Below are 26641 nucleotides of genomic sequence, written 5' to 3'. Positions count from 1 at the left end.
GTTAAGACCGAAGAAGCGATAGCAGTCTCCCATTCGCTGTCTGTTGGCGCGGAAGTTACTTCAGGGGATATATTTATGCTGTCAGTTATTATTTTAAATTATCCATGTTCTCTTGAATGTACAGATACAGAGCTGTTGGTGCTCGACGATCTTCCTCCACAGAGCTGCGCTCAGGGGTGACGGTCTTACGGAGGCGGAATGTATTGTGGCTAACAGGTCGCCGTTGTGCGTTTTAGCCTGGTTAGCTTCACCTAGCGCTTTCACTGTGTAGTTAGCTCACTAACGTGTGAGGTTGTCAGGCTAAATAACTATAAAGCGATAAGCAGACTCTAAATACGCTGCCCCCGAATCAGTCTGCTCCGTTTATTTAGCTACTAAAGTTTGCACTGCGTTTTAAATAAGTTTTTTATTGGCTAGTCAGGTATATAGATGTCGGTAGAAAGTTTATATTCCTATTCATGAACGGTTCAGAATAATATGAACAGTCGCTAATCGATAAGAAAAATTGAGCACTTCGGGGAGTACGTTATACCGAGAAGTCGACAGCGGAGGTAAGTTTAGTTTATAGATGCATTTTCTGTGTGACACACTCGTTTAAAGATAACGTTTCAAAATCATTGTTCATGGATGTTGATTACATAATATATCTGGATTAAATATTAGTTATTTAGCCTAACCTACTGATATTGTTTTGAGTAATTGTAGACCTAGCGGTTAACACTGATTAACTTTTTTTTTTTTTTTTTTAACAATTATTTTGGGGGAAAGTCATGCTCCCCCAAGATTTTTTTATTAAAAAAAAAAAAAAATATATATATATATATATATATATATATATATATATATATATGTGTGTGTGTGTGTATGTATATGTGTGTTTTGAGCTTGATGTTCTTCTAAAGCTATTTGTACTCGGGCTGAAATATGTTTATTTAATGTGTTCAGTATATCAGTTTTACCACTTAAATATTTTACATTAGACCACTTAGTGATTTATGCTTTAACTAATAAATGATGCTGGAAAAAAATGGTACAGTTCCCCTTAAAATTCATAACTCTTCATCTCTCTTCCATAATATACATACATTCATAAACATACTTCCTTAGCAGCACCATGCTTGGAGAATGTGGCATGAAAGAACGAGATAAGCTGGCACTGAAGAAGAACTCTGTGGCTCTTTGTAAAGAAATGGTGGTGGATGAGCTGCTCATCCAGTTTTTGCAGGCAGAAGATGTTCTCACTGATGGGATGGCTGAAACCATTTTGGTAAGTTGTAATTAAACAATGGCACAGATTCTGTCATGCTATGTTAACCAGTTTGTTTGTAGTCTCGAAGTTAATTCAGAAATACTTTGTATGGCACATTTAACTGCCTGTGGTTGACTTTCCATAATAGTCACTTGTTTTACAAGGCTTGACTGTTATGTAGTAATAGTGTTTGACCTTGTCATGACTTGAACCCCACAGGCAGAGCCAACATCCCATAAGAGGAGCTGGCGTTTGCTGTCACTGCTGCCTAAGCGTGGTCCCCGAGCCTTCAGCAGCTTCTGCATGGCTCTTAAAGAGACAGAGCAACAACATCTCTACAGCCTGCTTCTAAGTTTCAGAGGCAGAGAGGTGAGGAAAGGCACACTGTAACGTAAACTTGTTGTGTGAGTTAAAATTGCCAGAGACAAGAGTTGTTTTAACAGGAGTGCTGCACAAATGTGGTTGCAGAGCACACCTTCAGAGAGTGAGGGAGAAATCTCACTGACACAGGACAACACACCTGCTAAGATAAAAAGAAAACAGGAGGTGAGGGTTGCAAATGACTGTAAAGTCATCTTAAATCAGAGTGGAAGGGTAGAAGGAAACATTTTGAATACCCCATTACATTTTAGGATTTCCAGTTACGTCTTATTACTATGCAATACTCAGCGCTAATACTATTATAATTAAACATATTATATATACCACTTTGTTGTATTTGCTTCTGTAATTAGTAATGTTTACGTTTTGTTCTTTAACAATATATTTGAAAGAAAAACTATGGAATTTTATATATATGTTACATAGATAGAGAAAGACTTCGAAAGTGAGGGAGATGGGAATAAGGAGGGAAATTGCACACTTGATATTATTGCAGTCAGGGATAATAACAGAAAACAGGACATTGAGAATGAAAGCTCACTTTCTGAGAACAGCAGTGCTGCAATGGTAAGATTCATATGAATTATTAGGTTTGTAGATTTATATGAAAATTTTATTAAATGTGTTCTCTGAGAGTGGAGTAAGTCCAGGGGTTGCATGTATTTATTGCAGTATTTCTTTCAGAAGGTAGTACAGTGACAAGAAATGAGGCCTGGCTCTGTAGTTAAACAGCTAATATCGCAGTCACAAAAAATGAATTACGTTTTTTTAATACATTAAGGGACATCACTCTTAATTGTTAGGTTCAGAGAGAGGAACACAGAAGGTGCTGTCAAATACATTCGTTTGGTACAGCCTCAAATTCTCAAATAATGCGAAATACCAAAGTTCAAAATTGTGCCTCTTGCTACTGAAGGATGCTGTAGTAGAACCATGCTGTGGTCTGCATGGTTTCAGTAACAAACCAATACCAAATCTTGAGAACCAAGTAAAAACACACAATATGACTGGTTCGGTTTCATTTGTATTTAGGTGATGTAATAAATCTCTGCACAGCAAAAATCATTGCACCTGACCCAGCTCAAAGACTTTGAATTAGTAATCTAGGGCTGATTTGGTGTATGAGCCATCATACATACCTCTCAGAATCAGCTCAGTCTTGAGCAAGGGCATCAAGTTTTATTAATGTCACTGATCGAAAATGACATTAATCCACATGTGCTCTGCAAGGTGCTTCTCAAATTCTTAAGACTAGAGATTCTTTATGGAAAGCATTTTGTCTCCTCTGTTCACACAGCAGGATTTGTGGCACAGTTATTACTGATAACCACTTCCTTCAGCATCCCTCTATCTTAAATAATATCAGGTAGACCTCATTCCATTGTCTGTTAATGTAAGACACAGTGGAATATTTATCTGTCTGTTTCAGAACACAAGCACCTGGAGAAAAGTTCTCATGTTGATTTCTAACACAGTAATGAGTAAGCTATTGACAGCACTTCCCTTGCACCCAGCTCCTATCTTGTCAGAGACACATCCATCTGTATAAACATCCCAAGGTTCACTGATTACTGTAGGCAGTTTTGCACTAGTTTTTGGGCACCTGATTGTGATATGAAAGTAGTAGAAAAAATGTTTTACCAGTAAATTATTTATTAGTCAGATATAACAGTCAGTTTAGTTGTAATGATATTTAAAAAAGTCCAATGCTACATTTATTTTAAGCATGTTTTCCTTTTGCAGAAAGCCCATATAATGATTTAATGGCTTTTTAACTCCTGTTACTTCAGTGTAACTTTGGGATTTGCTCATGATTTTTCATGTTTTTGTCCTGACTTTCTAGCCAGGTGATTCAATATTGAAGTTCATAGCTAAGCAGGCACCACTTGCACTCACATTTTTCAGATTGAATGCTTTGTTTTTTTAGCCATTCACTTTCAGTCATTCTACTACTGACATTGTATGTGCAGGCTTAGTATGCAGGTCATGTAACCTGGATTTTATAATCTCCTTTATGAGAAACATAACATATATAATGTTTGTCCCTCTGTTCTTTCTTGATTTAAAATGTAACCAGAAACTTTGTTAATATCAGCACTCACAAAGTCGAAGTGGTGATCAAGGATCAGTCTTTGATTTTGAAGTGAGTTAATTAAACAGAGAAGTGCTGATAATGAGTTATAGCTGTGAGATACCTGATACCTATGGGCACAGATTAACTTGAGGCTTTAAAAGTTAGGCTTAAATGAAAGGTTCATTTACAGTTACATGCAGCAAGGAGAGAAAACGACAGAACACTTTCTACCACCCGTAGCACCACACCCAAACTGCAGGCAGTCTTTGTGTTGATCACAAATGAGTCACAAAAGTGGTTCCTCAACTCTCATATTTCCAGAGTTTCCTCAGCACCTTCTCAGAGAGCATGTTGCAAGACAAACAGTATTAATGAGCAAGTCACACAGTCTGTGAAATCAGTTGAAAGTCAGACCTATTCTCTGTAATGACTTTAACTTACTACTTTTTCTTTGTGTTTGCAGAGATTTCCAGACCCTACACTTCCACTCCCAACTCAGGAACATGCAGTGCCTGCCAAAAGAGCTCGCACCCATGGTGAGTGGGGGTTAGAGAGTAGGAGAGTCTATTCTCTATCCTTTAAAGGGGCTATCACCTGTTTTTCCTAAAATTAAGTACATTTTGAAAATTAATTTTTTGGATATATCATAGCTGTGCTTTACCATGAGAAGCAGGTTTCCCCGCACACTTGCATGTGTTTTTCCGAAAACAGCAATGTAGACACACACACACACACACGGAAATCCTTGTGTAGATGGCATTACTGTTTTTTCGCAAAGTGCAGATTTGTGTGTGACCAAGGTGGCCATGTAAACGGCATTGTAACTCTATGTATTCATGTGTAATGTCAGCCCTTCACAAACAGTAAGATATTATTGGCTGTGTACTGTAATGTCAGAGAGGTACAGCATGTCTCCCCCACTCTGATGGTATAGTTTTACCCCTTTCATTGTAAGGAAAAATCAGAAATCTGGTTGTGAGAAACATGACACGGATCACTGCACACAGACTTGTGGTGAATAAAGAATGAATAAATGGTGTGCTTGGCAGCAGTGAAATGAAATGTCTGGAGCCTTTTTTAGCCTATGAGCTAAGTAGGCAGTTAGCAAGCTAGCAAACTGGTGACATTCACTACCGTTGAGTTCACTCAGTTAAGATAGTGAAAAGTAAACATTTCTTTCTTTGTAGAGCATGCAGTTACACAGTACCAGTTGGATATGGTTTACCGACAAAAGACGTGTAAATGAAATAAATACACTTTAGTGCAGCTACACTTCTAACCTATAAAAAGGTGGAAAGGAAATGTCCAGTAACACAATGGTCAGTCAGCTGATAGTACTCTTGTTTCTAGGCAAAACACATTACCCAGTTGAATGGGTTTAAACTGAAATTTTAAGGTACTGAAGACTTCTACATGGTCTACGTTGTCTTACTGTTGGTAGATGGAAGAATTATTGGATTATTTTACAGATAAGGACATCGGTATGAGTGAGGATAAATATTATTTATATTTTTGTTTTCAGAGTCTATGGAGATGTGTTTGGATGCTGACAGCCCTGTGACAACTGCTGTGCTGCCCTGCACCCCTGAGTTCTACCTATCTCACATTGCACAGGTACACACACATCACAGCACTAACACACAAACAGGCATGCACACACCAAAGCTCCACCTGTCTCACAGTGCATAAAAATATTCTCATTCTTCTGACTGCTAAGAATGAGAATATTTATAAGATATATATCTAATATATTTTCAGCAAATAAGCAGTCTCAAGTCACTCTTCCTATCTTCTTAGGCCTACCCTATGAGCTCAAGTCCAAGGGGCCTTGCACTGGTGCTAAGTAATGTACACTTTGAGCCAGCATTGTCAGAACTGGACACAAGGAGAGGAGGAGAAGTGGATGAGGAGGTGCTGAGGAGACTCTTTACTGAACTGGACTTTACAGTCGTCCTGTGCAAAGACCTCACTGTCAAGGTACCAATCCAGTTTCCTTGGCTCAGCATAAAGCCAGTAGACTTAAGAATTCAGAAATTCATAATGCTTTCTGTGTTTTAAAGCTCTTTTTAGCAAGTACGTTGCAGTTGTGCCTGTATGTGGTGAACTTTAATTGTTAATTATTACAGACCTCAGTTGGAAAATTCTGTTTCTCTATCACTCTCAGGCCATGCAAGACTGTATAGAGCAGTTTGTGCGGCGACAGGAACATGCAAAATTTGACTGCTGTGCTGTGTGCTTATTGTCTCACGGAGTGGAGGGGTCTATCTACGGAACTGATGGTCAGCTGCTGGAGGTTAGCCTTCCTTCTGCCTTTACTTCAGCCTTTAACTGCTTGGGCACATTCAGATTGTGTACTGTCTGCTATATCAGTATGAAATTGCAAGTTATATATGCACATTGATCAGCTGTAACATTAAAATTACCTGCTCATTTCTACATTTATTGTCCATTTTCTCAGTTCTATTCAACAGTAAGGTGAGCATTGTGCTATTTTACGCTACATTTGCAGGTTGTAGTCCATCTGTTGCTCACTGCACATGGGTTGAGACACTGAGAGGCATAGTACATCAGAACAATACCTAATTCTCTTACTCTATTTCTGATTGTAGAAAAATGAAACTGTACAGAAAATCAAAACAGGATCACTTGATGTCGATCATTATTACTTTTAACATTTGGAATTTATTAGGAATGTAGGAATGTATAACTATATGGTTATTAGTGAATGTAAATAATTTGGAAGCTGTGATATATTGATTAATGTCTCCAGAACTTGGCATCAATAAATATGCCGGAAATATTCAGAGATATTAGGAATATCAACTAGTAGCTGTTCAGCTGTGGACTGGTAGGCTATAGTCAGGCTTTTTAATAAGCAGCCATAGTATTTCACTAAGAAACTCTAGTTCAGACATTAAAAACCCTTCTGTCTCTCTGTTTCTCTCTGTCTCTTGCAGCTGGATTGGGTATTTGAGAGGTTTGATAATGCTCGCTGCCCTCTGCTTCAGAACAAGCCAAAAATGTTCTTCGTTCAGGCCTGTAGAGGAGGTTGGTGCTTAAACTTGGTAATCGTCTTAAAATCATTTGAGATATTACATCAAATTCTAAAACGTTATGTGAATGTGTATCGTTCTGTCAAAAGGGTATTCTCATCCATAGCATGCAGAATTTTCACTCTCCCTTCTGTTTTCAGAGGAGATGGACAGTGGTGTGGACCAGTTAGACGGTGAGGAGCATACAGAGCCTACATGCTGTGAGCAGAGTGATGCAGGGAGAGAGGAGAAGAGTGAAAGACAGAATGGCGCGAGGGATCAGACTGAGCGTGAGATACTGCGAGTGAAACTGCCCCAACGATCCGACATGATCTGCGGCTTTGCCACACTTAAAGGTTTCAGTGTGTATCCACTTCTGTCCTAGTTGGAGTGTATGGAATTAATATGTAACTATAAATTTTAGAAAATGTTTTATCCCTTCTCAGTGAAGAATGAGACCACATCTGATTATTTTGTGTGTGTGTATGATATGTTGTGTTTGTGTGTTTGAACTTAGGCACTGCTGCAATGAGAAATACAAAGAAAGGCTCCTGGTTCATTCAGGAACTCAACACAGCTATGAGATTGAGAGGCAGAGACACACATTTATCAGATATATTGGTGCAGGTAATATATTCACTCTTAAAGTGAGGGTCAGAGTTCTGTACAGTACAATTTCCATGATATAACACACTTACAAAATTTGTTAATAAATGAGCAGAATCTGGTGTTACATGAATCCCTGTGCTATCCCTCCACTGGTTTAAAGCTACCAATGCAAGGAGTAAACATATTTATGCATGTAATATGTGACACTGATTGTTAATACCTTCCCTGGATAGGTAAATGGGAGAATTAAGGAGAGAGAAGGCTACGCTCCAGGTTCAGCACATCATCGGTGTAAAGAGATGTCTGAATTCACAAGTTCTCTCTGCAAAGACCTCTACCTCTTTCCCAAGTACTGCCCAAAAAGCTAGACACACACACACACACACACACACTGCTGTACAAAAGCTTAAGTACACAAACATTTAAAATTTTGTGAGTTTTTGAAAGCATTCCTTGATACAAGTATAACACAGATCTGTGCTGTACATATTTTGCACAAATATCCTGTCAATAATTGGACCAATTATAGAACTTCAGAGGTTCCATTTCCTTTTCCAGTTTGTGACACATGTGACTACAAGCACCCAGCACACATTTATAAATGCAGTCTACAAAGAGCCATTTTTCTATGTTTCCAGGAATATGTAATAAATATTAGTGATTTATAAATCCATTTTATATATGTCAAGCCAATATTTCAGTATATGATTTTTATTATTATTTTTTTATATTCCCTGTGTCTTTTTATCTGGGCTTGCCTTTAAACATAACTGTTTTAATAACTATATGCTAGACTTTTTTTTCAAAGATATATGAACTCTGTACAGTTATAATTTTAAAACAGTTACATTTTTTTTCTCCCCATTTGTCACTCGTTTATGTTGGTGAAGTAGTTCTTGCAGTCTATCTGATGCAGCTTATGCTCAGAGTAAATCCTGTACACTGTCTACCTTTTTTCCCCACATTCAGATTGGTTTTCTTGCACTGTGTGTCCACTAAATACTCACACATTTAATAGGTTTCAGCTACATGGCCTTGAAGTATATCTTAGTCCAAAGTTTCTGATGTTGCACATGGCAATCTCTGAAATACTGTATGTACAGATATCTGCCCTAGTATTATGTTGTTCTTACAGGCTTTATTTCCCTAAAACATTGGATTCATTAACATTTAAAAAAGTTTTAGACGGATGTTTTGGATGTGGTGAAATATTTATTGGAGAATAATCAGTTGCCATATGGTTATTTCATATTTTTAATATTTTTCGACACATAGTGCCATATCAGTTAACATCAGCTACCTTCGTTTTTTGTTATTTCTTTTGAGGTAACATTCCATGAGTAAGTCAAAATGCCTTGTCATACTTCTCCTCTAGGAGGCAGTAGAGACTAATTGTTTATTACACACCCACTTACCTTACAGTATTTAAGACTTTGATTATATTTGAACACACCTCTCTCTGGTCTGTTATATCTGTCTCTCTGTTCAGGTGGGATAAAGGCATTTTGAAAACACTGAATAGGTTTTATGGTCAGTATAGTGATTACCTCTAAATAAAGGTTTCACTTAAAATAAGGTTTCAAAATTTTAAAATAAGGTTTTCACTTATTTTAATGCAGATAAAATTAACTGTATTGGCACTTTCCAGAGCTCCATATAACAGCTTGTATACACACTTTTATTTGCACGTTTTATTGGTGTATGCCTTGTGGTGGCTAAGTTGGAGCAAAGACATGTCTGTCTCTCATTCCTGAACAGGAGTGACACTGGAGGGGTCAGGAACTTTGGGATGCCACAAAATTTGACATAGCTCTAAGACATTCTCCATTTTGCATTTGGCAGCACCTGTACTATATTGACATAGCAGTGTAACTTATGCAGGGCATTTTTTTAATATAAAATTTGTTTATTTGAATTTTTTTAAAAATATATGTATTTTATTATTTTTTTAATATATGTAATTTCAATTTTGTAGAGACAACTACATGTGCCGAAATGTGGCAAATACAGATGATAGTGCCAACCTAATCTTTCCATCCTGAAAATATGCAAGTGTATTTTGACCTTTCTGCTGATGGGTGCTGGGTAATGAGTAAAGAAATGCAGCTGTTTACCATCTTTTGTGTGGTATATTACTTATATATTAAGTAGAAATGATTATTAAAAATTTTGAAGGGGGAATAATTACTAATATTTATTGTATAAATGTGTAATTAAATGCAAAAATGTAATCCCTTAATGGCACATCCAAAGGAAGAACTCAAACTTAAGAATCATTTTAATAGTTCAGGAGTGAATCCAGGCAGAGAGGTAAAGATTTACTTCTTTGAATGCAGTTGTGCATTTACATGAATGCTAAATTGATATTCATGATTATAACAGAGAAATTACAGTAATTTAAACATTTCGTGGAGATTTTCTTCCCAGTTTTGTCATGAGAACACTTTAGGTTAATGTATGAGATGCGTCTGTGTTATATTTTTAGTAAATTATCTCTGATATTTGGTGCTATTTTTATTTTTTTCACATTAGCATTTTTCTCCCATAGTTGATATAAATTGTAGAATGTGATCTTGTCAGTTGTTTTTTAACATTCCTTTGCTAATTGATCATACAATCAGTTCACAAACAGCTATATATAATATAAAGTGTGTTCTGAGAGGGAAGTTTAAAGTGTTTTTTATGCAGTGTAGCTTCCATGTAGCCAACTGGAAGAAAAATGAATTACTAGCTCTCTTTTGGTAAGATTGACTTCATTCACTGCCATTATCTGTTTCAACAATCTATTGAGGGTACTGTGGGAAATACTGATATTCAACATTTTGTGATATTTTTGTAAAACACAAAATAAAAAGTATGTTGTTAAAAATACGGTTTATTATTGTTTTTATTACTCGTGGGTGTTTGTGTGAGAGAGAGTGCATGAGATTGGGTAAGTGTGTGCTTGTGGGTTTTTGTCTGAATGTCTGCATCTGCTGGTTAGGCTTTTTTCTGGTTGTCCCATTGTTTGTATATTCCTGGACATTAATTAACACCTTGCAAATGCGTCTTTGGGAGGGGGTGCTGTATTTTCGTTTGGTTGGCATGTTGCTAGTCTTCAAGGCGTAGAAGCTTGCATGGTTGGCTATTGCATTGTTTTCTCGGTGTACTGACAATAGGATAATCTAGTTTGAAGTTTATCTTAATTTTCTATCTTTTTAGGTACTGGCATCTGTTCCATTCTGCTTGCTGAAGAGCTGTAATATTGTCACTATCCCGCTTTTCTCCAGTTGCCTTGTCCTGTTCCTCACTGAGTGTGGCCTGCCTGGTTTTCACGGGGATGCATTTTTCTGGTTCCTTCTGTGGCCTTGCTCGAGTTTCTCTGTCCTGCTGTGGCTGATGGAATGACAACCACAATGGTGATTCACCCCCGCTCACATTACATTTGCCTGCCATAATGTTTTCGTGACTGTAGTGTTATGGTGTTTGATTGTGATGCGCTCAGTATCCTGTCAGGCCTCAAGCAGTTTTTCCACTTTTCATCTTCTGACACAACCACTCGTTGGTAATAAAACAAGGCATTTCATCATATAAAATAATGTCATCGGCGAAACAATATTGAGTTTAATTCAGCTTCAAAAAACATTTTAACAAGCGTGTGTGAGCGAAAGTAGATATACACAATGCATATCCAAAACGTGTGTGTGTATGTGTTAAAACAAATATGGCCATTAGTGTGCTTCATGTGGGTATTTATTGAGGCAGTGTATAGAAGTAGACATTGGCAGGGAGCTCTTCTGTTTACCACACTGTTAATCAGAGTTGTGGCTGGATGGGTTGAATTTAAAGCACATGTGTGCTTTGGCTTAAGAGCAGTGTGTCTCAGCTTCCTTGTCGCTGATGAGGTGAAAGTTGCTAAGACTTTCCCCCCTAGTGCCACACACACACACACACAGACAGCCTCATCGTGTTACAGGGGCTCTCTAAGGGGAGGCAGTATCCTCTCAGAAACGTGTGAGCCTGGAGGGAGTAGGGAGGAAGCAAAACGGAAATCCAGGCGGGAGGGGCGAAGGGGTGCGGATGGACAGATGGACGGATGGACAGGCCGGTGGGCCAGCGTGCTGCCGGGGGACATTGGCATTAAAGGCAGATGAGGGCAGCTATTAGCTGCACACTGGAGCTAAGAAAAGACACGCGGGCCTGCATCATCTCTTTAACACACACTCTCAGTGTCTGATTTTGTACTCATCTCTGTGTTTCTGACTCACCAGACTGTCTCTCTGATTTCATTGCTACTTGTTTATTGTGGAAATGCACATGAATGCTCCTCTACCGTGTGTGGCATTACTCCTTTGCCCTGTTTTTGCACTCCTTCAAAGTTTTTGTCTTCTGTTTCTCTGCGCCACCTGTCTTTTTCTTTCTTAGACTTCTTTTTTATCACTTATCCCTCGTCTGCCTGCAGTTAACCAATTTCCTATGGCAGCTTTCACTTTTTATCTATTTCCTGGTAAATCTAGGCCCTTGATCTGCTTCCATAAATCTAGATTTCTAGTCCAAATGTCTGCAGGGCAAGATGACGCGGAACTGTCATCTAATTAAGTGGGTGGGGTTTTTTTTGCTTTGTTGTGTTTTTTGGCACTCATTACAAGACTGCATGCACAGGGAATGTTAATATGTTTAGATAAGAAAAGTATACAAGAGTGAAATTCATATGGCTGCACTGACCATGCATTTGTGTCATTTTGCCTGAACACTCCTTATGTTGCAAGCTCTGTAACATGAGTGTGAAGTATGTAGTTATTTTTGTGTGTTTGTGTGTTGTAGGTGCAGTATCACTGGCAAAGGACTGTGTATGTATTGCTGTTTGTGTGTGTGTGTGTGTGTGTGTGTGTCTGTGTTTTAGGCGCTGTAATACAGGAGCAGGACAGTGTGTATGTTTATTTTTGGCTCAGTACGAGCTTGTCGATGGCTGCCGATGCGTCGCAAAGGAAAGCTCTGAGATATCAACAGACCCTGGTCAGTCACTCTCTGCCTCTGTTTGACTGTCTCGCTCACACCCTCTGTTGTGTTGTGTGGCGTTGTGCTCAGATTCTTTGTTGAATTGCTGCATGTGGAGCTTTTGCTGTGATGTGGAAGCTGAATTGTGAGAATACAAAGGTCTTATCAGCCAAAAATAACTATTTTTAATAATGGCAACCAAAGTGTTTATCTCCTATAGCTTAAACTTTAATCAGTTTTCCATTCTATTCTTAGTGGTGACATGTTGAGAGCTTGCTGAAATTACAAATGTTTGTTGGGGACAGTTAGGACCTCTCACAGTGCCCTTTTGGATATGGTTGGAACAGTTATATTCGTTACATTAGGGTTACTTGTGGGGCCTGTTGCTGGCAGTTTGCTTGTTGTCACACTGATTGAGAGTGAGTGTGTGTGTTACCTTACATTCTACTTTCTGACTTACTTTAGAGAGCTATTGCTATTAAATGTGACTGTCCTCTTTATAGGTATACTTCAAAGATGCTGAACATTTTGGTTATTATTATTTTTTAATATATAAACATTCTTAACTTCAATTGGACCTTTTAAGGCTTTGAATTATGGGGTGGACAGCTGGTGTGTAGATGATCTATTGGGTTTTTTACTTTAGTTCTGCTCGACACACAGCCAAGTGTGTTGACTGTAACATGCAGTCCACATCTGTGTGGCAATATGCTAGCAGAAACCCGAGCATGCAGGTTAAATATACATCCGCCGATTCTCTTCAGTACAGGCAGAGGAATACATGGGCTCCAGTCTATCAATTACACCACAGGAGCATGACTTGCACCCTCCAAGTGCCATTTTGCCACCAGCGGAGTGGCCTTTGTTTTTTCCCAGCATTTCTTGAAAAGCAATGAAGAAGGAAGACATGGAAAAGAAAGACTTGAATATTGGAAGTGGAGATACATGTCTTGCATTACTGAGAAAGTGAAAAGTGGTAGAGAGAAGGTGTCAATACTTTCCTGCCCTCCCCTTCTTTCTGTCACTTGCTCAGCTTTCTCTCAGCTTTCTCCTCTTGGTCTTGCACAGAAACAAAGATTCTACTCAAATGACTTCAGTTTTCTGGAGTCTCTCTCTCTGCTTAGTCATTATCCATTGAAATGATCTGATACCAATTTATTCTTCATTTATGTTTTTTTTTTACCCACATGCACATGCACACACAAATCCATGTGGAGGGACTGGCTTCAATAGGCGTTAAGCTCTACCAACTGCCCTATTTATAGACTTTATGAGTAAGTGTGTTGATCTCTTTATTATCAGCAGAGCTGATCCACTTCTTCCTTTTGGGGAACTAGGGTTAGGGTCTCAAATAATAGTTATATTGCTGATTTGTTTGGTGGGTGTCCATGCATAATGGACAGGTCTGAGACACAGTGTTAGGCTTTTTGGGCTATAGATATTTCATGTAATCTTCATTGTTTGCTGAGAATTCCTTACTGTATATCTTTCTTTGATTAGTTCGGTTCTGGCTGACTATATAGGCTGAAAAATTAGTGTGTGTGTGTGTGTTTTTTTTTTTTTTGACAGAGTACACAAATTAAATAATCTGAGATATAAATTATCCTACATTTGTCATTGTTAAGAAGTTCTGAGAGAGGAAATTGACATCTGGTACTACATCCAGCATTCAAGACACAAGTGTATAAAAAGATTTGCTGGTGGTTTTAAGTGAAAAACTTTATTCATACGAATCTGTAATAAACCTGCAATTTAGTTCTGGATTAAAAATTATTTTCAGTGGAAATATTCACTGGAATAAATTCTAGACTATAGTGATTTATGTACTGAGTGATTCCACATCCTGGACACACACAAGTTCATCTGAGCTGACTGAAGTCTTAAGGCTTCAGTGTTGAAAGCATGTGCACAGAAGGAAAAAGAGAAAGCAAGTATTTAAAAAACAGCATGCAGAAAGAGTCATCTGTTCAGCATCATCATGAAGATGATTAAAAAAATCACTGTGCTGTTCTTTGCTCAAAAAATGCTTGAATAAAATGTTGAATGCAAACTGTGGATTCCTGATTAATGCACAGTTCGGGTGAAACTAGAGAGTAGATTTAAAAAAGCACATGATATTTTTGGCACATACATAAAATGCTTTAATTTGATATAATACCTACAATCGTGTATATTCACACGTCTGTATATTCACACAAGTCAAAATGCATAAGTCATCAAGAGTTTCTTTTTTTAAACTCTTTTGTAAAACCTTTTTTTTTATGAAGTGCCATGAAAGGTATAGACCCATAAACATCATATTATTCCAGGTTTCAGTCAGCTGATTCCTTGCAGCCAGGTTTTAAATGGAGTCCTGATTTAACCTGTTCTATTGATACATGACTGTGTGAAGCTGAAGCACTAATGTCTATTACCGTTTTGCTGAATAGTTACAATGGTGAAGGTTTATAGGTATTTCTTTGTTCTTTGTGTTTAATTATTATTCTTTAGTATTACAGTTGTCTATAATGTTAATCAATTATATCTTTCTGTATCATATAAAAGTGTATACTGGCTTTGGTATTGACATCAGAAGGTATGCACATGTATATTATTGAAATATAGAATTTCCATACAGATGCAACCCTACTATGTTATTTTTATTTGTGTTTCAACCACACATATTTCTAATATATATATATATATATATATATATATATATATATATATATAAAACCACAGAGAAAGGGTCATTTTGAGTATGCTTTGCATTATTATTATTGTTGTTGTGAACTGAAAGTGGTAAGCTACTTAAACTCATAGAGCAATGCTAGAGTGCTGAAACACAAATCACAGTTAAACTATCTGTCCCCTTGTGCATGACTCATTACAGAGTCCTGTACTGCCCCTGAAAGCAACATGAGTACAAGACCTGTTTGTCAGGAGCTTTATGAACTGGATTCCATGGCTGTGCACAAGGCCACGTGCTGACTAAAGTTGTGTAAAGCCACATCTAAATACTGCACAGTGGAATGTGTTCTTCAAAGTGATAAATTACACTATGTAATATGGCATTTCAGACAATTATATACAGTGAAACCCTGATTTATGTGTGAATCAACTTACAATTTTTTCCCAGATACGAGCTGTCGCTCTGTCATTTTTTCCCCCTTATGATGTGAGTCAAGATCTAATCACAAGCGAGCGAGCGAGCACCACCCGGCACTGGGTGGCCCAGCGAGCATTCACTTGGTTGTCTTGCTGTGCAAGCATCTCTGTCGTATCTCTGTTGTAGCATTGTAGCATTAAGTGTGTAGCGATTAAGTTAAGCAATAGAGCACAAAAAAATTCCCCCAAACTCCTGCAATTCTCCTGCATCTCCACCAGCATCTTCGTCTGATCTGATCTTCAAGGTAGATACCATTAATAGAATCAGTTTATTTCTTTATATTTTCTTTTATTATGTTATTATTTTTTATACAGTTTTTGCTATTTATAAAGTACATTTTTCTTATTTAAAAACGTAACAAAAAAATTGGTGTGGTTTTTAGGGGGCTGGAACAGATTAATAGCATTTCAAATCATTTTAATGGGGAAATTTAATTTGATATATGAGCAAATTATACATTTGTAAGTCAAGGTATTACTGTACTTCACTTTCAAGCCGCATTTGTGTGAAGACACGTTTCTGTTCCAGAATGACTGTGCCCCTGTGCACAAAATCAGGTCCTGTGAATGAACTGGTGACCTGGTAGAAAATCATTGAGATGAAACAAATGGTTTTTTTTATTATTAACTTGGGTTTTTAAGTGAATTCTTGTAAGGTTCTTAAAGTATACTTGTCTTTTTCTTATGTGTGCTGCTTAGAGTTGTGTTTGTCCTTGAAAGGAAAAACTGATTTGATCTAACTGACATTTAAAAGGCCACTGACCAGAAAGAAGTCAAACAAGTCAAATAGTTTGAGGATTCTTAAAATGACAGATGAACCAGCTTTGCAGGACTATGTATTAAAGGCTGCTGACAGCACAGTGTCAAACGTACAGACACTCCAGTCATAGCTAGTGAATTATGGGTAATGTAGTTACCTAACTATATACAGTATGCTTCCTCCCCTTCACACAGAGGGCAGGTAGAGTTGCATATACCTAAAGACATTCTGACAGTGAATGGCACATGGTTGGAGGTAAAAAAGCACTGAGGTACACAGTAGCTGCTAGGATTGGAGAGGATGGTGAAGGAGCATGTTAACACAGATGAAACGGTAACAAATATTTATTTATTATTAAGGTATTTTTTTGCCTTAATTGTTGTTAATATTATTTTAATCAAATATTGTTTTATAATTTCTGAATGTATTTAATTATTTTAGGATAATGATAACTTTTTTGAAATAATATTTAAAAATAAGAATGTCTGACATATATATTGCTAATAATATTAATTAATGAATTAAAGTGGCACCAAGTAATTATCCTGGCATTTTTTGTTCTAATGGAAACTAATGTAATGCTAATAATATTGATTTACATATAAAATATTGTACTGTATTTTTGTTAAATACTGTACTCATATATTAAACAGGCCTGCATCATTATCACATAGAGCACATACTAAAAACATGAAACCCCTTTTAACTAACTATGAACATTTGTAAAATTATCTGATTATTTTTTTACTGGGCTTTTCAGGAGTAGGAGTAGATAAATACACATAATATGGGGGTGAGTGTAGATGCGTGTGTATGTATATTTATTTATATATGTGTATAGATACACTTATATAGAAAAGCAAGATACACATATAGGAGGTGGTGGAGTGTGTTAAGATTCCCCTTATTTTCCTGTTTTTTTTTTTTTGGTTTTTTTTTTCCTCCTGTGTGTTTTCCAGATCTCTATATCAGTCTGTCATTATCTTGGTCAGATTTTGTCATTAAGACTCCTGCTCATATATATACACGCACACACAAACACAGAGGAATCATTATTTTATTTTAATTAACTCAAAGTCAGTGTGACCTTCACTACTAATGTCTGTTAGCAGCACTCACTCTCTTCTCCTCCTAGTCCAACTCTTCTTACACTTTTTTTAAAGGGTTGAAACAAAACATTTCTTTCACAGACCAATTGATCTGTAAATGTTCAAGAAAGTTGAATTAAAATATATTTGTAATGTACAGAAATGTATCTGCAGCATATTTACAGCGTGTGTAATTTTTTAATTAGATTATCAACAAAATTATTTTTTTAATTGAGGCAGGCAAAATTCTTTATCTGTGTTTGATAATTACCTTAACTTTGTCAGTAAACTTTATTTGAATTGTTATTTAATGCAAAGGTTTTCTTAGCATATGGAGTTTTAGGCAGTGCTTTGAAACTTGTTTTGGTCATAAAACTGGTAAGTCAAGGCACACATTTTTTTAACGTCAACGTCAATGTTGATGTCCCATCACTGGAGGGAATGTCATCCAAGAAATTCAATGAATGAAGTTTAAGATGAGTCAGATCTCTTCTGGAGGTGATCTGGACACCTACTAGAGCAAGTAAGGGGAGAGAGAAATAAAGAGTTCTATATACTATTTTACTCCACCGTCTTTGAATTCCAGTTTTGATGTATTAATGATTTGGTGCATTTCACACTGCAGTAGAATTAATAACTCAGGTTTATTTAACCCAATGTAGTTCTTCAGAGGTTAACTGTATAACTTCCTTAAACATTCTAAAACCTTTGTTTAATTTGCCATGGTTTGCCTTTCATATATATATATATATATATATATATATATATATATATATATATATATATATATATATATTTATATATATATATATATATATATATATATATATATATATATATATTACCCTTTCTCATCTATATAGAATATTACAGATTATGTGTATGAGATGGTTTATGTGTACATTCAGAATTTTGATTTTGAGTTGAGATGCATCAGATGCGTTAAAAGTCTGAGATATATCTGTCACCATAAAGGCAAACTCACCCAAGTCCTGGGAAGTAATTAAACCCCACACAGTGTCCTCATTGTCCACTTGTATTGATGCATCAAAAACTTGGTCAATATGCCTGCGCCAGATCATATGTTATCTAACCTTCACAGGGTATGCCTGAAGCCCGGTCCTTGAAATAATTTGCCTGGTTGCCATTTTTGACATGCAGTCAAAAATCTGGTTTTAAAAGGTGAGAATGTGATCTCAGTTATCTCCTCAAAAAGAGTAAAAATTGTGAATGACCCATAGTTCCATGGAAAGTGTTACTATAGGCAAGTTTTTCTTGCCTCACTTTGTCCATTGCATTAAATGACTGCTGAAATGACTGAATGAATATCTTTTGTAGCTGGTAAGGCACAAGGTTATTGCGCTTAATACTATTACTTTTAACAAAAACCTGCTGTACAAGTACACCACTGTGAGCACAATGTGTACTGCGAAAATCTTTGGTAAATATGAGAATAATTGTGCTACCACAAATATGCAGCCAAGGATGGTTCTGGTGTAATTAGTGTGGACCAGTGCCAGAAAATACATTGCTCATTAATAGAGCTGTTTGTCTGTCATTCATGAAGAGCTTCCAGTAGTTTGTGATGAAGCCGTGGTGGCACTATCATACCCTACACTCAGAGTTTGGTAATAGACAACTGCACACCACAAACTGAAAATTTAGTAAAGTTACTTAGAAAGTAATTTGTGGAACACACACAACAGGCAACCACTTTCGGTCAGTTCGTACAGCTTTGCCAAAATTGGGTGTCAACTTGTCTCTTTCTGTATTGTAGTTGTTATGGGAAATGGTTTCATCTGTGTAATGAGGAGCATCCAACTGGAAACATTCCTTGGCCATGTGTATGTTGATGGTCACCATACAATGCTTTAAAATTCTCCTGTCAATTTCTGTGTAATTTGATGTGATACTACAGTCAGAATTCTGTACAGTGAAGCATCACTAGTTAAGCAGCTTCTGGTGTTATCAACTACTTTGAACTTGAAATGGTGTAAATGAGTCTTTTGTCTATTTCCACTCATTCTCCAACTGCAACAGGCAATTAAGTGCAGAGTGAACCAATGACAGGTTTTGCCAGATTCCTCTGGTAATGATTTACAAGGCTCAGAATTGATCACAGTTTCTTCTTCAAATTTGTGACTATTGCATGTCCACAGTATTCTTTGGAGTTTTTAATGAAATCATTTTAGCCTTCACGTGATTGTAGTCTAAACTTCACTGCCATTAAGAATTATATCATACACGACTCTCTGCCACAGAGCTGGATCCAATATCACACCCTGAGCAATCTGTTTTAGTGAAATATACCCTTGTGGGTATTTATGGTGAGATATTTTTGGATCACTCATCTATCTTAATCTGTTGATATGCTTGTGCTAATTTAATTTTTGAAAATGTAATCAATGAAATATATATTTAAAAAAATGACTGACTTTAAAATTGTTTCAATACATACATCACTACATTAGTAATATAGGCATTGACCGGTCTAAACAGTTGACCTGAAAAATTACTTGGTTCTCTAAATGAGTTCTACCACAGATTTTGGTCATCAGTTCAGTGTTGTTTCATAGGAGTCACAGTATTTACTCTCTAATCACCTGAACTGATTTTCCTTAGCTCTGGCCAGCTTTACGTGTATGGAACCTACACACTTTACGTGCTGCCAGCTGAGTTGAATGCTCAGATTCGTGTCTGAAATTAACATTCAAATCAAATAAGATTAATTTGATTTTAAACCCCCCCCCATAACTTTAGTTTAGCTACAAGTGCTATCAATTTCCCTGTCTATATTTTTAGCATTACTGCAGTGTGTTCCATTTTCACATGAGATTTTTTAAATTTTACGTTTAGCAATAAATAACTGACTGTTTACCCTTTCTTCAGTTAAAATTTTGAACTGTGAGCACTGTCAGCAACACCCAGATTCTTTTTCAAAAACTGTAGTTTTTGAAGACATCTCTTCACCGAAAGTCATCTGAGCCTGTCTTTATAACAAGGACATACAGGGGCTGGTAATAAAATTAGAATATCATGAAAAAGTTTATTTATTTCAGTAATTCCATTCAAAAAGTGAAATGTGTATATTATACACATTCATTACACACAGACTGATATATTCCAAGTGTTTATTTCTTTTAATTTGATGATTATAACTGACAGCTAATGAAAACCCCAAATTCAGTATCTCAGAAAATTTGAATATTACTTAAGACCAATACAAATAAGGATTTTTAGAAATGCTGGCCAAATTAAAAGTATGAGCATGTACAGCACTCAAAACTTTGTTGGGGCTCCCTATGCCTGAATTACTGCAGCAATGTGTTGTGGCATGAAGTTGATCAGTCTGTGCCACTGCTCAGATGTTATGAGAGCCCTGGTTGCTCTGATAGTGGCCTTCAGCTCTTCTGCATTGTTGGGTCTGGTGTGTTGCATCTTCCTCTTCACAATACCCCATAGATTTTCTGTGGGGTTAAGGTCAGGCGAATTTGCTGGCCAATTAAGGACAGGTACACCATGGTCCTTAAACCAGGTACTGGTAGCTTTTTCACTGTGTGCATGTGCCAAGTCCTGTTGGAAAATAAAATATGCATTTCCATAAAGTTGGTCAGCAGCAGAAAGCATGAAGTGCTCTAAGCAGTGCTCAGCAGCAGTCCATTCCTTTTTGTCTTTAGCCTAGGTGAGACGCTTCTGACGCTGTCTCTTGTTCAAGAGTGGCTTGACACAAGGAATGAGACAGCTGAAACCAATGTCTTATATACGCTTGTGTGTGGTGGTTCCTGAAGCACTGACTCCAGCTGCAGTCAAGTGTTTGTGAATCTCCCCCATATTTTTGAATGGGTTTTGTTTCACAATCCTCTCCAGGGTGTGGTTATCCCTATTGTACACTTTTTTCTACCAAATCATTTCCTTCCCTTCGCCTCTCTATTAATGTGCTTGTGTGTGGCACCAGGTGTCTTCAATATTGAGCCATTTCACAATATTCAAATTTTCTGAGATACTGAATTTGGGGTTTTCATTAGTTGTCAGTTAGAATCATATATATATATATATATATATATATATACATCAGGGATGTGGCAGACTTGGCTACAAATCCCCTAACACCTATCTCCACCGGTCTTACATGTGCCTGCCACCCGTGTTCCCTCATCTCAGCTGCCAAGTCTGCATACTTCAGCTTTTTCCTTTTGAATACTTAGTCTACTGCATCCTAAAACTCTATGAAATAAACTATCCATTTACTTTCAGATTACAGCACCATGTCTGGCCTCAGTGTAGTTAACACAATGCATGGGACTTGCAGTTTTTTTTACATACGTCCACCTGCAATTTCCAGTCTCATGCTTCACCCCATCTACCAATATTTATAACCTGTGCACATTCTCAAATACATTCCCCCTCATGCACAAACCTAATTACTTTATTACAAATCGGATTCCAAAAAAGTTGGGACACTAAACACATTGTGAATAAAAATTGAATGCAATGATATGGAGATGGCAAATGTCAATATTTTATTCGTAATAGAACATAGATGACAGATCAAAAGTTTAATCTGAGTAAATGTAACATTTTAAAGGAAAAATATGTTGATTCAAAATTTCACAGTGTCAACAAATCCCAAAAAAAGTTGGGACAAGTAGCAATAAGTGGCTAGAAAAAGGAAATTGAGCATATAACGAACAGCTGGAAGACCAATTAACACTAATTAGGTCAATTGACAACATGATTGGGTATAAAAAGAGCTTCTCAGAGTGTCAGTGTCTCTCTGAAGCCAAGATGGTAAGAGGATCATCAATTCCACAATTGTTGTGCAGAAAGATAGTGCAGCAATACCAGAATAGTGTTAGCCAGCGTAAAATAGCAAAGACATTTAAGTTATCATCATCAACCATGCATAACATCATCAAAAGATTCAGAGAATCTGAAAAATTGCTGTGCGTAAGGGTAAAGGCCGTCAAACTCTACTGGATGCTCGTGATTTCCGGGCCCTTAAACATCACTGCACCTCAAACAGGAATGCCACTGTCAAGGAAATAACAGAATGGGCTCAGGAATACTTCCAGAAAGCATTGTCAGTGAACACAATCCACCGCGCCATCCGCTGTTGCCAGCAGAAACTCTACAGTGCAAAGAGGAAGCCATTTCTAAGCAAGCTCCACAAGCTCAGACGTTTGCACTGGGCCAGGGGTCTTATAAAATGGAGTGTGGCAAAATGGAAGACTGTTCTATGGTCAGATGAGTCACAATTTGAAGTTCTTTATGGAACACTGGGACGCTGGGTTGCATGAGTGCTTGTGGCATGGGCAGCTTGCATGTCTGGAAAGGCACCATAAATGCAGAGAACTATGTTCAGGTTCTAGAACTACATATGCTCCCATCTAGACGTCATATCTTTCAGGGAAGACCCTGCATTTTTCAAGATAATGCCAGATCACATTCTGCAGCAATCACATCATCATGGCTACTTAGGAGAAGGATCCGGGAACTGAAATGGCCAGCCTGCAGTCCAGATCTTTCACCTATAGAGAACATTTGGCGCATCATAAAGAGGAAGGTGCGACAAAGAAGGCCCCAGACGATTGAAGAGTTAGAGGCCTGTATTAGACATGAATGGGAGAGCATTCCAATTTCTAAACTTGAGAAACTGGTCTCCTCTGTCCCCAGACATCTGTTGAGTGTTGTAAGGAGGGATGCCACACAGTGGTAAAAAATGGCCTTGTCCCAACTTTTTGGGGATTTGTTGACACCATGAAATTTTGAAATAACATATTTTTCCCTTAAAGTGATACATTCTCTCAGTTTAAACTTTTGATCTATGATTTGTGTTCTATTCTGAATAAAAATTAGATGTTGGCACCTCCACATCATTGCATTCAGTTTTTATTCACAATTTGTTTAGTGTCCCAACTTTTTTGGAATTTGGTTTGTACTACAACCACTTGTCAGTGCATTTACCTCTAAGCGTTTGCTGTTCAACAAACATACTAAGACCCTTAGCACCTGATTATGCCCCAATATATACCTCTCCTGTGACAAACTAACCTTACAGCTGAATATGCTTCAACCTGCCAACCCCTGTACATAATCTACAACTAGGGTGTTTACCTTCCCATTGTCCAAGATCATGTGGAGTTGGAAGGATCATAAGTTGATTCAAGCAAAAACTTAATACGACCTGGCTCTATTGCCCACAATTCTTGCCAAGTGATCTTCTGCTTCTGTAAATTCTCCCAGCGAAGCCACTGGCCGTGTTTTGCCTGTGACGCTGCTGTTGCGCACCATGCCTCCTCTTCCTGATCGCAAATAAATCTAGTCCTAATTTGCCTTGTCTCTGGTGACATGGCATTACTAAAAGCTTTCCACAAATGACCTGAGTCAAGGCCCACTCTTCTGCATTGCACTTGTCCAATCACATCTCTTAGTTCTAATGAGCTCCTGGCAACCTGCCCTGTCACTTGTGGGTTACACTACTTTACTTTTTTTGTGACTGGTGCTGCTGCTTTAACTACTGCATCCTTCGATACTGACAAAATCATCTCGTGCCTCACCTTTGCACATTCAAATTTCTCAACTAAACTTGAGTGGTAGCTCCAGTACCCCTCTCCCATACCATGCCATGCTACTTATACACTGCTGTACCCCTAGCCACTTCCTTATAGCCTTGTTCATAACCTTTTCCATCCTCTCTACTTCTGTGATCAAAACATTATCAACGGCCACCTAATACGAGTCAGTAAGCCAAATTGCAGACACCACAATTTCAACTTTCCTGGCAGACATGGTCAATGCTATTAATAGCTTTTGCCAATTCAGCCTTTATTCCCACAACTAGGTCGGTATCATAAAATATATACTACTCCTTTGTTTAAAGAACCTATTTTGAAAATGTTATATTTCTGTGGTTGCCCACCCCAGTAATTGAAATGTCCCCTAAAAGATGACTTCCTAGTAACATCTCTGGTAGTTTAGGCCTTGTTTTCTCTTGTTCCTTAAATGTTACATTGACCTTCACCCTGTGTATTTTCTAAATTTGTCCCTGTTGCAGTATTTGCATTCGTTGCCACTGAACCAACATTTGGCAGGGTCATGTAATATTTCTTGGGAATTTCTTGACAGTTGCTGAATGAGTTTGAAAATCATTATATCAAATATCAAAGTCACTAATTTGGCAACATTTCGTTCAATTTCCAGTTCAGACATATCAGTGCACTGACGTGTCATGCCAAAATATAATAAATACTAAGGTTTGTCTTACACAAAGTAGATCCTTTACAGATTAAAATAGTAAGGTGCTTGTAAAACTATAACTATAATTTGGCCTGTGTTAATTATTATTATTACAATATCTGTTACAATAAGACATGCTGAGGAAGAAGTCCCACCTAGTGTAAGATCCCATCCTTGTTTTTTTATTCACCTGATCATTTACATTACATTTACATTTATGCATTTGGCAGATGCTTTTATCCAAAGCGACTTACAAAAGAGGATCAAATGGTGTTTCAAATTTAAGACCCAATTCATGGGATAAATGCCCCTTTATTATTGCTCTGAAAATATCACTAAATTGAACTTTTATCTTAAGATTGTTTACTAGGGTTCTAGTGACTTGCTAGCATCAGTGAAACATGCTAACCAGTGAGGCAGAAATAGTTTTAGCAATCTTGCAAGAGGTGAGTTTGTATTTGCAGCTTGGTTATAGTTACAGCTCTTCTGTGTGCAATCTTGATAACCCTGCTGCCTTCCTCCTGTCAGATTTTGGGGCTCTTTTCCTTGTTCAGGATGGATCACTGCACTACAAAAAATAATCTTGGACAAGACCCTTAATGCTACATTAGCTAACCTCTGTAACATGATCAAAATGTGAAATGATTTTAATGGATTTTCTATTAATAATATTATTGTGAATGATTTTGATAATTGAAATTGTCATTAAATAGATTTGTCCTTTATTCATTTCCAAGTAAAAGAAAAAAAAATATCATTTAACTTTGTAAAGTGCATCAAATGCATGAGTGTGTGATTGACTTAGATTCCTGAATAATTGAGGCTGTTAGTGGTCATTTGTGCACAGGACAATGTAAGGGAAAGGTTTCGGCTGTTTTCTGTATACACTGTTAACTTGTTCATAGCCTCTTGCTCTCACGCTCTCTGAAGGTCGGTGAATTACCAACCTGACCTCCAATCATGTAAACAAATCAACAGACAAAATTAAAGAGAAAATGATTTGAGTCAGCCTTGATCACACACTCTCTCTCAGACACACAGACACACACATGTTCGCACAGGCAAAGTGATCAATTGTGAACATTTTCTCTCTTACTAATATATTTACTTTAAGCCCATGAATAAAATTAATTGTTGGAAAATAAATGTAATTTTTCTCATAACTACTAATTATAAACTAATTTCTGATTACTGCATACTCATTTTAAACTTGCGTGTTTGTCAGTGAGATTTTGTGTGCATGCATGTGTGTGTGTGTGTGTGTGTTTGTGTATGTGTATGTGTGTGTGTGTGTGTGTGTGTGTGTGTGTGTGTGTGTGTGTGAGAGAGAGAGAGAGAGAGAGAGATAGCGTGGGAGAGCTATACAATTAATAGGTCTAATTTAGGTGTATTTAAGGTGACTGTGTCTCAGTTTTGGCTGCACTTTCTGTACAGAATGCCTAAGAGAACATCTGCAAAAGAGGTGGGTTCAGAAATCTACCATCGTTACATTTACAAAAATTATTCTTACTAATGGATTGGCATTAGTAGTTTCAAGAACAGTGTAGTTTCAAGGTAAATGTACATTAGAATGTCTATTTTAATTTGCACACCCTGTTTCCAGAAAGGCTAATACTTTAATACTTTTGTACAAAAAAAAAGATTTATCACTGATTAATTTCGTTGTATTTAATATGTATAAACAAACGTATAATATGATGCCTGCAACAACCTCCCACAAACATTGGGACAGAAGTAGGTTTTATATAACTGCTGAAGACTGCTGGAGCAAGACTTGAGCTTTTCAACAGTTTGTGATTGCTGCTCTCTGATTCTTTTCTTCATGCGTCATAGGAAACAAACCTGAACTGTTGTCAGGCCAATAAGCCCACACACTTTCATTTGATGAGTTCATTTTGTAATAGCATGTGCAGAATGAAGCCTGGCATTGTCTTATCTCAATTTTATCTTTATACATCTTTTTTTCATCTTCACACATATGCACGTCATTCATGCAGTGGACATTTTTCACGTCCTTAGCTTGGAAGATATTGGCTTTTAAGCATTATTTTGATAACAGTGTAAAATATTCATTTGTTCTTTGGCACA

General features: G+C 37.2%; 2 protein-coding genes across 6 annotated transcripts in view; both read left to right on the top strand.

Annotated features, from left to right (window-relative positions):
• The first annotated feature begins 12 nt into the window (after positions 1 to 12).
• On the top strand, positions 13 to 10183 carry casp2 (caspase 2, apoptosis-related cysteine peptidase). 5 transcript variants are annotated; one of them, XM_066683903.1, is made up of 12 exons: positions 13 to 551; positions 1111 to 1267; positions 1469 to 1618; positions 1718 to 1795; positions 4168 to 4240; positions 5227 to 5318; positions 5502 to 5681; positions 5869 to 5997; positions 6662 to 6752; positions 6898 to 7098; positions 7254 to 7363; positions 7579 to 10183. In XM_066683903.1, exons 2-12 carry the CDS (start codon positions 1115 to 1117, stop codon positions 7711 to 7713), a joined length of 1392 nt encoding a protein of 463 aa, XP_066540000.1. In that variant the 5' UTR covers positions 13 to 551; positions 1111 to 1114; the 3' UTR covers positions 7714 to 10183. The 5 variants fall into 5 exon arrangements, with proteins under 5 accessions (XP_066540000.1, XP_066540001.1, XP_066539999.1 ...); XM_066683904.1 differs by having other exon boundaries at positions 1108 to 1267; positions 6898 to 7092; XM_066683902.1 differs by having other exon boundaries at positions 1108 to 1267.
• Positions 10184 to 16471: 6288 nt separating this feature from the next.
• Positions 16472 to 26641, top strand: part of clcn1b (chloride channel, voltage-sensitive 1b) — a 36072-nt gene continuing 25902 nt past the window's right edge. The window contains exon 1 of the mRNA XM_066683505.1: positions 16472 to 16562. Within this exon, the coding sequence (XP_066539602.1) occupies positions 16530 to 16562 (33 nt within the window). The 5' untranslated portion in view covers positions 16472 to 16529. The remainder of the gene's footprint in view (positions 16563 to 26641) is intronic.

Source organism: Hoplias malabaricus, chromosome 10 (genome assembly GCF_029633855.1).
Source record: "Hoplias malabaricus isolate fHopMal1 chromosome 10, fHopMal1.hap1, whole genome shotgun sequence".
Lineage (NCBI taxonomy): Eukaryota > Metazoa > Chordata > Actinopteri > Characiformes > Erythrinidae > Hoplias > Hoplias malabaricus.
The sequence above is the reverse complement of the archived record's forward strand: the minus strand, read 5'-3'. Positions and strand labels throughout refer to the sequence as shown.

Excerpts from the sequence above, each read along its gene's own strand:
- casp2 (XM_066683903.1), top strand. The coding sequence starts at position 1,115 with ATGCTTGGAGAATGTGGCATGAAAGAACGAGATAAGCTGGCACTGAAG. Across the intron at positions 6,753-6,897 it reads CGTTCAGGCCTGTAGAGGAG|AGGAGATGGACAGTGGTGTG; the intron begins GTTGGTGCTTAA and ends TTCTGTTTTCAG. Across the intron at positions 7,364-7,578 it reads TATCAGATATATTGGTGCAG|GTAAATGGGAGAATTAAGGA; the intron begins GTAATATATTCA and ends TTCCCTGGATAG.